The sequence below is a fragment of the Curcuma longa genome, chromosome 11 (assembly GCF_044706935.1).
Source record: "Curcuma longa cultivar G26 ecotype Majalengka, Jawa Barat chromosome 11, ITB_CL_G26_1.1, whole genome shotgun sequence".
Taxonomy (NCBI): Eukaryota; Viridiplantae; Streptophyta; class Magnoliopsida; order Zingiberales; family Zingiberaceae; genus Curcuma; species Curcuma longa.
The window spans coordinates 25,554,016-25,572,900 of record NC_133871.1 but is presented as its reverse complement, the minus strand read 5'-3'; the positions used below and the strand labels follow the sequence as shown (position 1 = coordinate 25,572,900).

The 18,885-nt window shown below is 38.7% G+C and overlaps 2 protein-coding genes across 2 annotated transcripts; one reads left to right on the top strand and one right to left on the bottom strand.

Annotated features, from left to right (window-relative positions):
- Nucleotides 1-90: 90 nt before the first annotated feature.
- Nucleotides 91-2,626, top strand: LOC141839840 (large ribosomal subunit protein mL102 (rPPR5)). The gene has a single exon (XM_074727683.1). It carries the CDS (start codon nt 94-96, stop codon nt 2,350-2,352), a length of 2,259 nt encoding a protein of 752 aa, XP_074583784.1. The 5' UTR covers nt 91-93; the 3' UTR covers nt 2,353-2,626.
- A 2,467-nt stretch (nt 2,627-5,093) lies between these two features.
- On the bottom strand, nt 5,094-17,783 carry LOC141837642 (uncharacterized). The gene is made up of 7 exons (XM_074725018.1): nt 16,892-17,783; nt 16,022-16,731; nt 14,721-14,825; nt 10,829-12,193; nt 8,412-8,978; nt 8,108-8,318; nt 5,094-6,654 (listed from the first exon to the last, which is right to left on the bottom strand). Exons 1-7 carry the CDS (start codon nt 17,487-17,489, stop codon nt 5,420-5,422), a joined length of 4,791 nt encoding a protein of 1,596 aa, XP_074581119.1. The 5' UTR covers nt 17,490-17,783; the 3' UTR covers nt 5,094-5,419.
- Between the last annotated feature and the right edge of the window lie 1,102 nt (nt 17,784-18,885).

The following is an 18,885-nucleotide window of genomic DNA, read 5'->3' as shown; positions in this document are numbered from 1 at the left end:
CCGCATTTTTCTGTTATTATTTTTTGTTAATGAGTGTAAGTGCAACGAGACCCTTTAGTCGTCGCTTGCAAGACGATACCAACTAAAAGGGAAATGGCCTTCCTCTCCTCCTCCCTCAACTCAGCCGCCGCCGCCGCCCGGGCCACTAAAACCCTAACCCTCGCCGCCCTCTCGCCCACCTCCATCCTCTTCCACCATGATTTCTCCTCCGACGTTCCTCCATCCTCCGCCGCCGCAGATCCCGCCCCTTCCGACGCCGCGTCTCCTCCTTCCACGGAACCGCGTTCACGCCGCCGGGACAACGCCGGGGGGAAGGAGGAGAAGCTCCATGAGACCATCTGTTACATGATGTCCAAGCGGCCATGGACTACGCGCCTCCAGAACTCTATCCGCTCTCTCGCTCCAACCTTCGACCAGCCCCTCGTCCTCGCCGTCCTCCGCGGTTCCAGGGATCCGGACCTCGCGCTTCGCTTCTTCCGATGGGTCGAGAAGACCGGATTCCGCCATGACCCGGAGACCTACCGCGAGATCATCTCCCGTCTTACCAGGAACTCCATGCTCAACCACGCACGCTGCATCCTCCTAGACGACATGCCCCAGCGCCTCGTAGCGCCCACCGAGGACATGTTTGCCGACCTCATCGACGGCTACGGCCGCGCCAGCATCCCCCAGGAGGCAGTCAAGATCTTCCGCCGCCTCCCCGAGCTCGGCATCACGCGTACGGTTCTCTCCTATGACTCTTTCTTTAAAGCCATCCTTCGCACTGGCCGCGTTGCAATGGCCAAAAGGTTCTTCAACGCCATGCTCGCGGAGGGCGTCCCCCCAGCACTCTCGACCTACAATATCCTCCTCTGGGGCTTTTGCGTCTCCATCAAGATGGAGACGGCCCAACGCTTCTTTACTGACATGAAGCAGCGTGGCATTGCTCCGACTCTCGTCACGTATAACACTATCCTCAACGGTTGGGTACGGGCGAAGAAGATGGATGTTGCAGAGAAAGTGTTCGATGAAATCATTGCTGCCGGTTTCACACCGAATTCAATCTCCTACAACATTATGATCAAAGGTTATGTCTCATCTGGTAGGGTGGCGGATGGTCTGCGGTTATTCTCTAGTATGGGCGAGAAAGGCCTGAGCCTCAGCGAGAAGACATTTGCAGCTCTCATGCCAGGGCTCTGTGATGATGTTGGGAGAGGTGCAGAAGCTCGGGAAGCACTGAATAAGATGGCTGAGCTACAAATGACACCAAAGGATCAGTCGATATTCTTCAGGCTTGTGTCTTCCCTTTGCCAATCTGGTGATTTGGAGGGAGCAGTAGATGTGCACCAGAAAATGGGCCAATTCAAACATCTCTCAGTCGATCCACAACAGTATAGTGTTTTGATTGAGAGTTTGTGCAAGGGAGAAAAGTATGAGAGTGCGATAGCATTGCTTGATGAGCTGCTCCAGAATGGCGCATTGCTGAATCCCCAGGATCCCGCTTTAGAGCCCCCTGTATACAATCCTATGATCGAGTACTTGTGTGAGCACGGAGAGACAAAGAAGGCAGAGGCTTTCTTCAGGCAACTGATGAAGAAAGGTGTTGATGACAAGGTTGCCTTCAACAACTTGATACGTGGATATGCAAAGGAGGCTATGCTAGAATCGGCATCTGATATTCTTGCCATCATGACACGTCATGGAGTTCCAACTGATGCTGATTCATATGTCTTGCTCGTTGAGAGCTTCTTGAAGAAGAATGAGCCAGCAGATGCAAGGACAGCATTGGATAGCATGATGGAGCAGGGGCACTTGCCCAGTCCAACCTTGTTCCGCTCAGTGATGATGGCTCTGTTTGAAGATGGCCGGGTTCAAACTGCCAGTAGGGTGATGAAGAGTATGATAGAGAAGGGTGTGAAAGAGAATATGGACTTGGTCCATAAGATTCTGGAAGCACTTTTCATGAGGGGTCATATTGAGGAAGCTCTTGGTCGAATCAATCTCTTGACCATGAATGACTGCATTCCTGATGTCGATCGCTTGCTGGCTGTTCTTTGTGATAGTGAAAAAGCAACTGAAGTCCAAAAGCTGGCAGAATTCACATTGGAGAGAGGCTATGATGTTAATTTCTCATGCTATGACCGAGTATTGGATGTGCTTTATACTGCTGGGAAGACACTGCCAGCCTACAATATACTGTGTAAAATCAAGGCTAAAGGAGGGGTAGTTGATAAGAAGGGTTGTGATGCGTTAGTCAAAAGCCTAATTGCACAAGGGAACACAAAACAAGCTGATATTCTGTCAAGGATCCTGGCAGGGAAGGCACCTATTGCAACTAAAAGCAGTAAAAGAGTTGCCATGGATGCCTGCTGAAGTACTTTTCATTGATCTGAAAGCATGTTCACTTTGGCACTGTGAGTTGGCCTTTGCAGACAACCAATCTGGTTATTTACTTATTCAAATAATGATCAGTGATCTTCCATCCATGCTTTCTTTGATACTTGGATATTTGGTGACCCTTTTACTTTCCCTCATGTTTTGATTAATTTTTTTAATATTCAAGGTAGGTTCCAACTTTGCTACCTCTGTGTCCTTTTTCCGTTTTCATCAGTAGAATCTTGTTTATCTGTCTGATGTTTGGATTTAAGCTTTGGAGATTCATTAGGATGAGACTTCTTGTTTTTTTTATGTATTATTATTAGGCTAAGCATTGGTCATGTAAATCATCAGTACAAGCGATAAGTTACCTTTTATGTTTCATCGCTTGAAGATTGTATTGTCTTCATGTCTCTCTATCATTGTTGGTTGGATAAAGCCAGTAGGTATCTTATTTGCATTGCCTGGCCAATTTCACTGGATTAGCTGAGCTGAGCTAGTTAAGGAATGATTCACTTGATCAGTCATGTTAATGAATATGATTATACTAGAGCCAATTAGTTGGAGAAAGAAGTAGATGAAGCTTTCAAATTTGGATTTAGACATCAACTAAAATAATGTATAGGATGACAGTCATCATGCATAGGAGAACAGAATCATTCAACCAACTTAGTAATTATAGGAGCACTACTTAAGCTGATTCTTAAAGCTTATTTTCTATAACTACATGTATAAGATGAGATTGTTCTTTTCCTAGGAGCTTTGCTTTTGAAATAGTTTACATTTTATGTTGTGCATCTCACTTGTATTAGTAAATTGCCTTCTCTAACTTTTAGATGATTGGCCCTTTAGTGGATCATTGATAAATTGCATGTTATGTTTCTAATGCTAAGATATGAGTGTTATATATGTAATAGTATATTAATCAATACATATTATTTCATGCTTTCACAATAAAATGTCAGTCTTACCATGGCATATACAATATGACAATCAACAAATTAATAATGTAGAATGATTGTGTGTTTATATACACGCACAATTAGTTTCTAAAATGTTTAATTACATATATAGGGTTTTGATATCATGTGGATGATTTGTTCGCGATAGAAGATTCGGGACGTTCGAGTACAACGTCTGAAACAGTAACAATGTCATTTTTTTATTTTTTATTTAGAATTAAGTCATTTAAGATTTTTTCTTTAGAATTTAGAAGTTAGTTATAATACTAAGCACATAAAAAATTTCAAAACAAAAAAAATTAATTGCTCAGATAAGAAATACGAGATAACAATCTAGTATATCTCATGAGTAATTAAATTTTTTTATTTAAATTTTTTATTTAAATTTTTTTTTATGCTTGGTATTATAATTTAATTTCTAAACTTTAAAAGGAAAATTTTTAATGGTTTAAATGTAAGTTAAAAAATAAATAATGACCCTTACTGTTCTAAGGGTTCGGAACACTTTTGGACATCTCGAATTTTTATCACGGATGAATCATGTATTATAAGGCACGTTGAACGTCAAAAATTATATTTAAAAGGAGAGTAAGGGCTATATGATTATTTTTATTCAAATCAAATCTAATATTAATCTTTAAATATCTAATTTATCATATCCAATTCTATCTTCAAATCTAGTATTTCTCCCGTTAAGGAATGAGACAGAAGGCATGATTATATGATTATATATTTATTTTTGGTTGGAAGGATTAGATGTCTATATTATTAAAAAAAAATTGGAGACATTATTAAAGAGGTCTTCCATAAAACAAAACATTTAATTCGAAGAAAAATGCCATCGCCGCCACCTACCTAGTGGTGGCGGAGGCGGTGGATATCCTGAAACTGATGTCGGCCACCTACCCAGTGGCGCACTGCAAGGCGATCGACCTGCGTCGCCTGGAGGAGCAGCTGAGGAGCGCGGCGAGGGGGGCGGTGAGTTAGGCGACGGAGCATGCGCTGACGGTAGGCACCGGCGGAGAGCTCCATCCTGCGCGGTCCTGCGAGAAGGACCTCATCAAGGCGGCGGAGCGCGAGCAGGTGTTCGCCAACGCCGCCGACCCCTGCAGCGCAGCTCACCCGCTGATGTGCGGCTGCAGGTGCTGGTGGCGCACGCGATGGAGGAGGACAAAGGAGGACGCCGAGAGCTCGCTCGATCTTCCAAAGATCACGGGCCGTCGCCGGGGGAGGAGTGCGTGGAAGGTGCTCGACGCCATTTGCGAGGGTAAGGTGTGCCGATGAAGCTGCTCCCTCCGGAGTCTGCTAAAATTGTTGAAAAAACTACAAATTAAGGAGGCAAAATAAACTACAAATATTTGCAATTCCCTTTCCTATGTGATAGAAAGAAAGAAAGAACAGGTCCCGAGACATAATTGAATTGATTATGATCCTATATCAGGTCCCTTTAATCTATATCGATCTTATTGCATCACAACTTTTAAATTTATCTATCAAGAATACTAACAAGGAAGACTTATCTCAGGACTGTTTCAGTTCACCGGCAACCATCATTAGAACAACCAAAATACAATGATAATGATCAGTAGAAAGAAAACTGTTTTTTTTTTAACTTTTGTAGGGAAATCACCTGCTCAAATGGCCACTGGTGATGAAAGTTCGCCGAGTCGATTCTCAGCAGCCAAGTCAACAGCAATCTGGTAATGATACATGATTCTATGAACTGTTTCAGTTCTTGAAAATAGACATTCACACAACCACATTCTGCACCACCCTTTGAGTTTGACTGACTCAAGAAATTTGCAAAATGCATAGAACATTAAGACTGTCAAAACAAGGAAAAGATGCAACCATATTTTGGCTGCAAACATCATGATTACAAACAAACATCCAACAGGTTGAGAACAGAACAGGGTGGGTCGTGAGAACAAATAGACAAGTGGTGAAGAAAATTAATCAAAACCTACCCAGCCTAACCTAACTTGTGATCATCTGATCTCAAAACGGTCAGTCGAGCATGCCCGAGGTTGTTACCTGTTATTTACAGCACTGTGCAAAATTCGGGTATGGGCAACTAATGCTAAGGACCCTTATCGACAGTATCAACTCTCATCATCTGATATACATACAACATCTGACTCAGCTCTGTGTCCGTCTACAGCAGCAGCAGATGTCTGAGACAAACCAGGGAGGGTTGATGGGAAATTGGATGAACTTCTGTCGATCGTAGGAACTAAATCAACTAACTGAAAGGAGCTTTGCTGGTTTGCCCCAATGCTGATGTCCCCGACATTCAGAGGCAGTCCAACACTAGTCGATGAGGCATCTTGACAAACAGATACAGAATTGGAAACGACAGGTTCTCCGGTTGCACTGACAGGCAGAAAGCACGCTTGCAGGTTAGGGGTATTGGCAACCTGTCCCATGGTGGTTGAGACAATATTCGCACAAGGGTTATGCTGACTAGTCCTGCTTATTTGAACGACACTTGAAGATGTCAGTGATGCATTGGCTCTAAAACGTTGGAGATGTGGTGCAGGTGCACGTGCTTCGCTTCCGACTTGAATGTTTGTTCGTGGGGGAAGCATGGAGCTGAAGTGATGTCTAACCGAATTGCTCGGGAAAACTGAAGATGGACTTCGGACAGTCTGACTGGAAGGGATGGATGGAGCTCGAAGTCTTAAAGTGGCAAATGAGTTTGATTGTGCAGCTGGACTAGTAACTGGAAGTGGACTAGCAGCTGATGGATGTGCATCTGGAGGAAGGTTAGCAGCTGCCAGGCGAGAAACTGGAAGTGGGATAGTAGTTAATGGCCGAGTAGCTGGAAGTGGGATAGCAGCTGATGAAGCCAGGTTAGCAACTGTTGGGCGAGTAACTGAAAGTGGGATAGTAGCTGATGGGCGAATAACTGGAAGTGGACTTGCAGCTGATGGATGTGCATCTGGAGGAAGGTTAGCAGCTGCCGGGCGAGTAACTGGAAGTGGGATAGTAGTTAATGGCCGAGTAACTGGAAGTGGGATAGTAGCTGATGGGCGAGTAACTGGAAGTGGGATAGCAGCTGATGGATGTGTATCTGGAGGAAGGTTAGCAGCTGCCGGGCGAGTAACTGGAAGTGGGATAGTAGCTGATGGGCGAGTAACTGGAAGTGGGACAGCAGCTGATGGATGTGTATCTGGAGGAAGGTTAGCAGCCGCTGGGCGAGTAACTGGAAGTGGGATAGCAGCTGATGGACGAGTAACTGGAAGTGAGCTAGACATGGAAATTGTTGATGATGCAGCCCTCTGTACAAATTGAGGTTGGGAGGCCTGAAGTAAATGATGCGATGATGATCGCTGACCTGCCAGTTTAAACAAAGTAACAAGTATGAACATTTAACTGACTCAAGATTAGAACAAAACCAAATGATTCCAAAACCAAGGCTACTTTCAAAATACTCGAACAAGTGTCTAGTGCAACTTCAATGTTAAGAAAAGTTTTAAACAATTACAAACTAATGCTAAAAATTGAGTGTCAATAACTAAAAACGACAGTGCATATCTACACGCAATGAACTTTTGTTCCTGGCTGCAAGAAAATATGTTTACTAACAGAGAAGCCAGTGCCCTAGCAATAGGATCTCACATCCATGAGCAAAATTGTCATGTAGAAAAATGATTTCACAATTTCAACAAAAAAATTCTGTTAATATGTCTCTGAATGCCAAGTGACTTTACAACCCAAGTGAAGAGAGTACACATGGGATGCGACAATAAATATTGAAGGTAAAAAGCATACAAAAAGTAAATTTCAACCAATCTTGACAACTCTGAATGATATGCAAGTTATATGTAGATTCAAGAAGGGTAACATCTTATTTTGATGGCTTATAACTCTCACCTAGGTAATGCTTATTTCATGCAGTCTCTTCCACTCCCTGACCCATGTTTGAAAAACACTATAACAGGTTATAGAAGTCTGCAAACTTTTGGAATTCAGCTTGGACCTCAGTCGGCAATGTTGCTACAGGAGATAAAGTTGAAGATGATTAAGTCAGGATTTGAATTGGGCAGGATTCACCGGATGTAATCCTAGTTTTGCCAAAGAAGGTTGGATTTGCCAATGTGAGTTCAATTCACCCAATCTGTAGACAGTGTGGCCGAGATGAGTTTGGCTAGCTTTCTAGATGTTGTGATGGGAACTTGGTGGGTTTTCAGGGATTAGGTGGGCTAATGTGGGGTTAGAGATGCCCATGGTGAAGAAAATAAGGTCGTCTTGTGCTCAATTGTTTATTGTAGCCTTTCATCCCTTGTTGACTAAGAGCTCTCTTTATGGGCCTTGAAGGAGTGTACCCCCAATGTAGTGAAGGCCTCAATGTCAAGCTCAATGAATATGCAGTAAGCTCCTATTGACAGAATTTAATGCACATGGATTGAACCATGTTCTTAAAGTGATCCAACCCAAAGTGCACATGTCTTCCCTTAAACCATCCAACAAGATTAGCAAGAGAAATTTTACCCAAATTAGAAGCTAAAACAAAATTGCTCCTAAAATTGGATTGGGCCATTGACAAATGATAACTTTTACTGCATTTCCTACACCAGTAACTCATTAAAAAAAATCGAAATGAATCACTCATATTCACAGGAAGACGCATGATAAGTGCAATGTCATATTGATGTCAATTAAATTAAAATTTAAGAACTAAAAAATAGGATTTAGTATGCGCATAAATTTGAAAGAATGGAAGTTGAGTAAGAACATCAAATCTACAAGCCATATGTTCCTAACTGAAGACTTGTCAAGTATCCTACCTTGTGAGGTCGAAGAAGATCCTCCTTGGTTCTCAATAAATTTGGCCCTAAACTCCTCTGCTAAAACTTGATTCATTAACACTTTATCGTAGATGGTTGCTAGAGTCTTCTTACTTTGAACATATTCTGATTCTGCATCCTGAAGAAGCATATCATATTTTTGCCGTACCTTCAACATCTCTTGCTCACACTCATGTATGTGTTTCAATTTCTGGAGAAAAAAGAAATATAAGGATACGGCTAAATGATGAATGAGTACAAAGGTCATGTAGAAAGCATTTAAAATAATTCATAGAAAGCAAACCATATCCTCATGCATCTTGGCAATTCTATCCTCGTGCATCCGTATTCTTGCTAGTTCATTCTTCAGCGGTTCTGGTTGAAGACCTTGAGTTGGCATCAATTGTATAAGAGGAAAGAGGGGATAACAAAATGTTTCTGGCTGTCTAGAAACATTTGTTAGATCTTCTCCGATACCATTTTGAGATCTCATATGTGAATTTTGTAAAATTGACTGGTCTACAATCTGGGAGACAAGGGAATGATTAAATTGCCCAAGTGAAGAAGATAAAATAGCTGGCTCTGACGTTGGCGTGTCATTTTGCAAAGAACCACTCATCTGTCGAGAAGGCCCTTGTTCGATTCCAGATGCAGCTACGCTATCTTCACACTGTGCAAACATGGGCACCCTGCCAATAGGCAGAGGGTTGTCAAAATAATCAGAGACAGATATGTTATTAGTGATCAGTTCATCTTGGAAGGTGAGAAAGTCAGATGAATTTGATGTAGGAATTTCTTGAGAACTGCCAATGCCTTGGCCATCGAAAACAGGTGAGTTATCAGTCCTTGCATGCTCATTTATACAAGGTTCCTGTTAGTGCACAATCAGACGTAGAATTTTGTCAGAAGTAGTACATAATGCAAAGACAAAGACATAGAAACCTATGCAGGCATGATTCCACCATGAACATGTGATTTTATCAAAAAGAAAATCACATTTGCAATACAGAAAAAAGATGATGGAGGCTGAGTGAAAAAGGCGTCACTTAAATCTGGAATTAACAACCATACGTGCTCTAATGAATCTACCTACAAGTTAATGTAAAAACTATCAAACTCCCACTCCCTTTCGGAAACAAAATCTAAGAATTGATCTAAGTGCACTATAAGGTTCCAATCAACTTCACAAGCTTATCTTATTGCTATGCAAATAACATTAGAGCAAGCAACAGTCCTCACATTGTGTAAGGAGAAAAATTCCATATCCTTCTTCCAATCTTTTGTTACTGGAGGTACTAATTAACAAATAAGTTTACCTTGAAGCCATGTGTTATGGCTATGAAGATTCATGGATTATAAGTGCGGACCACCAATTAATGGAAGTAGCACCTCAAAGGCTCAAATTTAGATATGCTTATGAACAGACTTGGTAGAGTTGAAGCCATGTAAAATCAACTTAACACTAAAGACTAGAACATCTAAGGATGAGAGTATCACTTGTCCAAATCAACTTAACACTAAAGACTAGAACATCTAAGGATGAGAGTATCACTTGTCCAGATTTTGAACACATTTTATTGGCTTTTAAAGATAAGACAAATAAGGTTTGGTAAATGTTGTGATCTAAGTTGATTAATACATTAAAGAGTAGACACCATTTGGTCCTACATCTACTAGAGAGTTTCTATAATTAAGAAATTATATGCTAAAGGATTTATCGATTACTTTGGAATAGATAAGACCTGACTTTGTCATGTATAGTTTTGCTGGCCCACCTAGAGGCTAGATTTTGTTAGTTATTTCCAATTCAGCAGTTGACAAAACAGTCTTTATGTGCTACTACTGCTTATTGGATATGAATTTTGAAAACCTTATATAAATCTTCCATAGTTATACTTTAAAACAAATTATGTGCATTAACACAGCTGGTTGTAAGCGTCCCAGGTGATACTTCAGTCGGTGCAAAATTGAGTTCAGTATAGAAGATTCATTATCATTTCAAAAGACCTTTAAGCCACCATTCTAATCTTTCCTCCAACATCAACTATACAATCATTTCAATTGTCTTCTAATGAAGCAATAGAAAAAAGGTAGTTCTCAAGCCTTGAAGAAAGATTGCAATGCCATTTTATTTGTTGGACACGAAAAGCAAAATATGATGCATGGATTAGTGGACAAGATATTTTTCTAGAACCAATATCGCTAGATTCTATGTTTCCTCCATAGAGGCCACCTGATGGAGTTGACATTTGTTGATGGCATCCAACAGTTGGATTGCCTCAAGCACTCAAGTTTCATAATGGAAGGGAATCGAGATTGCATAAATCTCTTATCTCATCATCAATATCTGCAGTTTTTAGAAATTTACTTAGCTACTATTTGCAATAGTTTGTTAGCATTTTTTACCAAACACATATATTGTTTCTAACATATTGAAGCCAGTATGAAACAGTGCAAGTGCATCCATGCATGGCATCCTGAAAGGCAACCATGCCATCTATGTCCTGGATATTGCTTATAACAAAACAAACAAAACCTAAATTTGCTTTATAATTAACTCGCCAAAATTTAGCGTGTTCATTTAATCAGGAACAAAATTGAGTTAACAATTTAAATGCCACGTGACTTAGTAATTACAAACTAATGAGATTTTTGCAGCTAATTAGTTTTTAAAAAAAAACTGACTTGATAATAACCCGACATTTATCAAGGAAAGTGAACCTGGATCTCTGTAGATAAAGTTGCCAAGCATACACCATCACCATTGTTCATATGTTCTCCTTGATCCATAATTTGTGATGGACATGATCTCGAGCATGATCTTTCTAAATTTTCATCGAATCCTTGCTTCTCAGTTGCTGCTGTTCTACAATTGATAGGCATGTCATCAACCACATTAGTCACTATGTCCATGATAGGTAGCTCAGAAGCAAGAGCAACAGTATCCGTGTGCGTGTCAATTGTATCTGTAAATGGAACACTGGATGGAACTTCCAAAGGCATATCCCTCAGTACTTCATCCACACTGTAGGACTGGGTAATAAATGTTTCATGTTGACCTGAAAGGCACCCAGCTACTCCTGGAGAAGAAACTATAGCAGCTTCAAAATTTTTTGAAGGCCGCTCAGTGGTTACTAAGTTACCGACAGATAACACGCTGCCAGTTTGTTCATTTTGACAAGAACCAATTGTGTCGGAGTCATATGTTCCAATTCCCAAACTATCATGAGAATCATCTTGGTCTAGTACTTTGAATTCCTCCAGCGTGAATCCAGAATCTGACAATGGAATATTATGAAAAAAATCCACTAAGTTAACAGCCTCTAATTTACCACCCTTTGCTTCTTCCAACCAGTGATTCTTTATCTGATGCTCCTTATCCCTTGCAACTGATTGCATACTTTTCAGTTTTTCATATTGCACACTCATGTGCTTACTAAACACAGCCATATTTTTAGCAAAATTTTCTGAAGATAATTGAATATTGTTCTCTCTCTCGGTTGAATCATTGAACATAGCTAGAAAAGGTTCAATCCTTTTCTCATGCTCCTTTTTAAGACTCATCTCCATCTTTTCCTTGTGCTTGTTGAAATCTAAAATTTCTTCATTTTGCTTGACACAGAGATCTGCTTCCCTTCTTGAACAAATTTTGTTAATCAAATTAATTTGATTTCTAATAAGCTCATCATTTTGAGAGCCAGGGTATTCCTGTAAATCTGTATGTGTTGCACACCCAGGATCTTGCTCCTGCTCTGGCAACATTAGTTGTTCAAGAACATTATGACCTTCTGGATCCTCATTACGGGCACCTTTCTCAAGTTTAGAAACATTAGGCCCTGAAGAATCTGTTGACATCTTGGAGACAGGTTCTTCAGTAATATCAGCTCCACTAGATGGTGGACCAGACTCCCTTTTCTTCCTTGAAGCGCTGTCTTTCTGTGAAAACTTCTTTTTTAGAATTCTTAATTTGGAATAAACATTAGAAGTCTGCTCTTCGTCACATGTGAAGTTCAAGTACTTCTTTGCGAGTGCAAGGGATTCCTCATGGTTAATCTGGTGCTTCAAGAAGGAAGCGGCCCGCCAACACTTTTGAGTTCCAAAGACAAAAATACATGTCATAGAGAAAAAACACATAACTGCTGGTACTATTAAAACAAATTGAAAAAAAAAACAAGTACATAATTTAACATATGACCAAATTAAACCAAGAGAAGAGTTGGACTACTCAAGATCAAATTGGATAAGGTTTACCAGAGTTCAACTTCATTTTATTAAAATATATGAATTTTTGGGGGCCTATCCAATATTTGTAAACTTCAAATCAATCTCTTATCTCTGATGAGAGAAAGTAAAAAACCAAACGCTGGGTTACAAACATTGAATATACACTCAAGATTACCTACATCTACAGAAAGCATATGGAAAAATTTTAGTTCTGAATGTACACAGAATGCAGAGATACTCCAGATCTCTTAAAAAGCAAGCAACAAAATCCAGTTTACTTGATTAAGAAAATTTGATAGAAGCTACAAAATATATGCATTAAATATGAGATTAAATTGGAATCAGAGAAGTGTCCAATAGCAAGTGTGGATTTTGGTCTCAGCAAAACAAATTAAAATGTTTAAAACTCTTGACAAGATAAATATTACATTTTTGAAACTGTTTTTTGTACTTAGTAAATTGTTTTTTTTCAGAAAAGCAAATAACAGAAACTAAATTTATAACCAACTTACCATGTTTCAAAGTAGTGCAGAGCGATATTTACAATGGTTGCAATAGCAAAAAAAAATACAGATCTGAAATTGGTGAAAGTCACATACAGAAATTGAGCACCAAGATATATTACTTGAAGCACTTTTACTTGAAGCAATAAACAAATTCAAGACTGATATTATTCTGTTTAATCCAGAAATCTTTCCGTTCATATCTGAGATTTAGTGCTTTTTGAGGCATTCACGTTTTTTTGAAGAAACCCTATAGAATGGCCATCTATCCATCCATGGGTAAAAGTCAAAAGAGAAACAAATAAATCCCACAACCTATCCAATATCTCCTATCCAAATTAGTTTTAACTTAAAAAACTTTCCAAGATCCAAGGTGTCATGACGTACCAGTTTTAGTGAAATCCATATCCCAAATCTCTACATTCTAGTATCAACACATGATATGAATTGGCCCTTGCCAACCTTTGATTTAGACTATCCCACCACTTCAATCCTCCCCTCCATCACTAGTCTAAAAGCAAACGAATACTACAGTTGCTTAATTTATGAATTCAAAACCATCATTCTATCAAAAAATTTGGTTGACTTATTGAATGCCTTATTAGTCAGAGCATTTCTGCTAATAATGTCACAGCCTCCGCTAAACAAGAGAACTGTAGTGGAATTTCTATTGATAAAAAGGTACAATAGATGGAATGCCCTCTATTAAGCATTGTTGCAGTGGTCGCAATATATATTGCCAATTGCAATGAGTGCAATTGCTTCCAATATCACATCAAGGATAAGTCACATCACCTAAGGCTTATTCCTCATAAATTTAGTAATATATTGAGCTTTAGAAGTGCAAAAGTCAGAACATAATTAAATTCTCCATCGACAAATTTATGGTTTGAAATTTCAGTTTGTTTTTGTTTCTATCAAATAGGTAAATTGAACCATGTCCAGTACCAACGCTATCCTTGAAAGGGTGCTACATGCAATTCATTTCCCTGCCCAAACAACTCTTCCACATAAACACAATGAAGGAAAGACTTTCCATCCAAGTAAGCCAAGCACAATAGAAAAGTTAGATTAAGTGAGTTTAGCCATAAGGTCTAAAGATAGAGTTCGAGAGAACTTAAATGTTGGAGAGGAAACTTGAGAGATAAAGAGAGATAGGGATATCTTTTACATGGATTAAGGGGGAGAGAGAACCCTGCTGACAATAATAGTAGTTGTTGTGAACAATGACATAGATTGTTCTTAGTGCTCAGTGTTAAGTCATGCTAAGCCTGTATTGCTCAGTAAGGATAATACAAGGGTGATCTTAGGCGACATGAGCAAAGTGACAAATTCTGCCCATTATGCTTATTAGTGATATGAAGACCTGGTCAAGTGTGATGTGTCACTCTTATCAAGCTATAGATTGCCAACTGAGATACTTGGATCTATCCCTACCGTACTCATTCCCAACACCAGTATTCTGACACTAGACTATGAGTGGGCACCCGACATGCCTATTGATCACATGTAAGAATGTTTTAAAACAACACTGTCACACACTTTGATACACACCTGTGTCAGGATACTAGTAGACCAAAACTTCAACGACACTTCCTTCTACAAATCGTAGGAAACAAACACAAACCAAAGTCCCCATAAAATATGCCTAAGATATGAAATCGGTGCCAGGCAAACTAAAGCTTGACTTTTTAGGGAAAAGGAGAAAAAATTGGTTAACGAGTTTAACTGCATTTCTGATTAGAAAATTCTAATCCATGAATTTGCTTGCTTCTAAAAAATAACATTCAGAAATATAAGCATGAAGACAAACAAAAAAAAAATACTTAAATTTACGTACAAACACATTTTTGACAGTAAATAAAGACACTGAAGATTGTTCTAACCAGTGATATCTTGAAGGCTTGCAAGATTACTTCTGGTTCAGGATTGACATGATGATTATACATTATATACTCAAGAAAAAGTTGAGTCATATCGGTAACATTCTCCTGCAAGTATAAACCATCCAACCAAGAAATCACATAACAATTCTGAAATGAACCAAAAGAATGAATAACCCTCAATGTTACCATAGAGGAAAAATATATTGCTATTCAAAAAAATTGTAAGGAAGGTTGAAAGAAAATAGATAAAGAACAAGATGATTTCATATTCAAAGATAACAAACTTGTGTTGACCAGATTTCTGTTTTTTTTTTTTTTTTTTGCATAAGAATATATAATCCCACTGAATAAGCCTGAAATTTTTGAAGCACTTCAAGTATATCAGCCAGCATCATACAAAAATCACATAAATCTGTTTGTCAATTTTTCCATGAATGATTATAGAACCAACATAGGATTTATTACATTGCAGTATGCAGGATTCCAGCTTATATACTTCAATAGTCAACAGCCTCTCAGAAAATGTCTCATTTTATCATACTTTTCTATTATGCTTCATGCTGACTGAAACAAACCTCATGAACCATCATTTTTGTTCTATCAGATTTACAACATATTCGTGTCAGATTAAGATACCGAGAGGGTGTATATAATTTCAGAAGCAAGGAATTTAGTGGTTCACAATGGCTAGTAGCAATTTTTACAAGAAAGAGTGATGCAATAATTAACCAAAATTTTTAGCTTAAAAATACTAGCAACATGGTAACAGGTATGTATCTTGTTCAACCAATACACAAAGAGGTCATCAGGTCAATACTGAAATCTTAGTAATATTAAGTCAAGATTCTTTGCTTTGCAGCTTGACCTATTCCTGCAGATACATTCTTTGGACTACAGTTCAATTGAAAACAAACAGTATGCTGATGGCCTTACCAGTTAGTCAGCCATCAGATCTTAGGTCATGCATGATAAAGTAGATCATGCAATAGGTACATAAATACATAATTACCAATATTGTCTAGTAAGATCCCTATGAACTGGTATACAGTATGTCTACTTGCTTTTTCCACACATATTGGAATACCTGAAAAAGTATTGCCAGCAAGATGTAGATAAATGGAAAATACAACTAAATAGCACTTGTAATGTTGCTTGAAAAATACAAATAAATAGCCTGCAAGTTAGCTGAACTGAAGAATTTCAATGAAGCATATTTTAGAAAACATACAAAGTCTTCAAACTAAAAGCTACTACAATTGCTGAAAATCATCTCATCTTTTCAAAAGTTTCAAACTACTTACTGGAAGTTTCAATATCTTGCAGAGTTTTGATAACTCTGGTTTCAATATGAGATGAAGGCTCCTCTGAGCAGTGCATATTTTTTCTCTCGCTTCTAAGTCAATTTCATGAGTATCATCTGTAGTACCACCAAAAACTGGAGACACATGTGGGACAGCATCTTGTTGACTTGTAGAATGACCAAGATAATCAGTCTGCTGGGAACTTGTGGAAGCTACTGGACTGCTCTTATTTTCTCTTAAAGCATCAGCACGATCGGAACTATCTGGAAAAGAAATTTCTCTTGACTTCAAGAACAAGTCTTTTGTATTTTTTTTACATGCATCAGATTCATTGTCATCCCCATCCAAAAGTCTGTGAAATACATCATGACAAGGTTCTTTCATGGAAATTTTTCCAAGAGTAGGTTTCAATGAAGTATCACTGCATTTAGAATGCCCTAAGTTATCTGCATATTCAGATGTTACTGCTTTATTAAGATTTTGTGTTGCATCAACACGAGCTAAAGTTGCGTCTCCTTCAATTCCCAGGACCGTCACTGAATCCTCTTTTGAACATGAACTAGAACACTCTGCGTCTTCTTTTAACTCTCCTTTGCAAAGTTTCACATTTTGCTCACTGATCTTTCTTGGACAGCACCCACCTGCACCCTCCAGCACTGCTTCAGAATCTGCAGCTAGTGAATCACGCTCATGCTGTGTTTCAGCAGAATCTAGAAGGTGCCCAGGAAGGAGTCAGGTAGCATGAAACAATCAAACAACAAGCCAAATATAGAACCAGAGTCACGAGTTTCATTGAGCTACAATCACAAAGGTCAACACTAAACACTGGCATGAGAAAAATATTAGGATTAACATGAAAGAAATATATACCTGACTCTTTAACTTTCTTAGCAGGTGATGATATTAAAGCTCTATAGCTCCTAGCAGTCATTTGCTTTCTCTTTTTATCCGTCGGAGGAATTCTCACATTGAGATTTTTAGACTTGCTCTCGCCTTCATTCTTCACTGCATTACCTTTCTTCTTACCAGAGGAATCTGAGCTTTTGCTATAATTCTTACAGCCTGAGGGACTTGTGCCAGATGATTTGTCAATCCTCTCTGACTTTCTTAGCGGACTCTGATCCACTTTCTTGACTTGCCTTTCTATCCTCCCTTTCTTTAAAGGGGTTGACACGCTTGGATTTTCCAGGCGTTCTGATTTCCTCGAGTTAGAATTTGATGCGACTAATTTTTTCATGGGAGATTCCCTGGTGGACCTCCTCAACGGAGAGAAGTCCTTGGGTCCAGAGCTAGAAGCAATGATCTCTTTCCTGTCCTTCCCTTTTCCACTGGAAATTTTACTACTAGGGTTTGCATTTTGCATTGAGCAAGAGATGCCCAAATCGTGCAGATCTTTCATTTTCTTGGCGCCACCCTTGCTCCTGGAGTTGCCAGCATCATTTTTCTTTTGAGATTGCGCGCGGACCATAGGTTCAATGCTGGCTGCGAAAAAGCCCTCAACTTCCGCTAAACTAACCAAAATCAAGATTGCAAGAGTATACAAGGCGTACTATCTAGAACGCAACCTACCAGGATACCTATAGGATGTAAAACAAGCAACGCAAAGTGGAATCAAAGAGCGCTGCGCTCTTCGATTGAAGACACGGCAATGTGGGGAAAAAAAGAGGAAAACGAACAAAAACACAAACGAATTGTGAAAACACGAACCCTAACCAGTCCTCAGCGGTGAAGGCGACGCCCCCTCTTCGGGGCCAGCCCTACTACTGGCCGCTGCGGTCTCTATCGCCGTTCTGCGGGGAGCAAAGAAAGGGGCAAAATTTCTCAAGTCTTTGTGCAAGAACAAAAAATTAACTACCACTTACAACGAACGGAGAAGATAGAGATCCAAGAAGAAGGTGCGATCGGGAGCTGACGAGAAGGTTATGGCGATTTCGGCGTTGCCCAGGGGAAGGGAAGAACCAGTCGGAGAGCGTCCCTCGTCGATTCCCTTTCTCGATCGAAACAAAAGGTCTCTCGCTCTGCCCGCTCGCGGTCTCCCTCACATGAATTTTAATGGAAATGAGGAAATCTAAGGGAAAATAATAATAATAATAATAATTAAAAACATCAACTTATTAAAATCATTTAAAAACATAGTTAAACTTTAATAAAATATAAAAAAACATTTAAAATGGAAAAGGAGAAAATGCAATTTATTCATTTGCAATGCAATATATATGTAATTTAGACTTGTTATAAATCATAATGATATTTATAATAATATTTTAAAAAACAAAAAATAATAAATGTCTAGTTTACTTTAAATGGGAGAGCGCTTTATAAGTCGTCACTCTAACTGGATGCATCAATTTTGATTATAATTTTGTCTTGATCTACATTTCTCATTTTTGCATTATTATATTTTTATTTAGAATTTTAAAATATTTTTTGATAAAATTTAAATATTTTTAATTAAGTATTTCAATATGTAATAATTTTGTTTAAAGTCTAGTCAATTTTTCGCATTATAACACCTAACTTTCTAGAAAGTTTTTTTAAATATCTTTTTTGATTATTTACATAATTTGAACGGTTTTTTTATTTTTTTATACTTTTTAATTAAAAATAATAATTTATTTTAATTGATGCATTTAATTTTTACGATCTCATTAATATTGAAAGTGACTAATTCGGTCTAACATAAGTTTCCCCATTAGATATCGGAGTAAATCGGGAAGTATAGATGGGTTTATGGATGATCTAATTTCATGAGTTTTTCAAATTCCTTAGATGTAATGTATCTTAAGTGAGATTTGAATTCTCGTTGCTTAGAGAGTCAATTCTGTCTCTTTACTCAATTTGATAAGTTTAAAAAATTTATATTG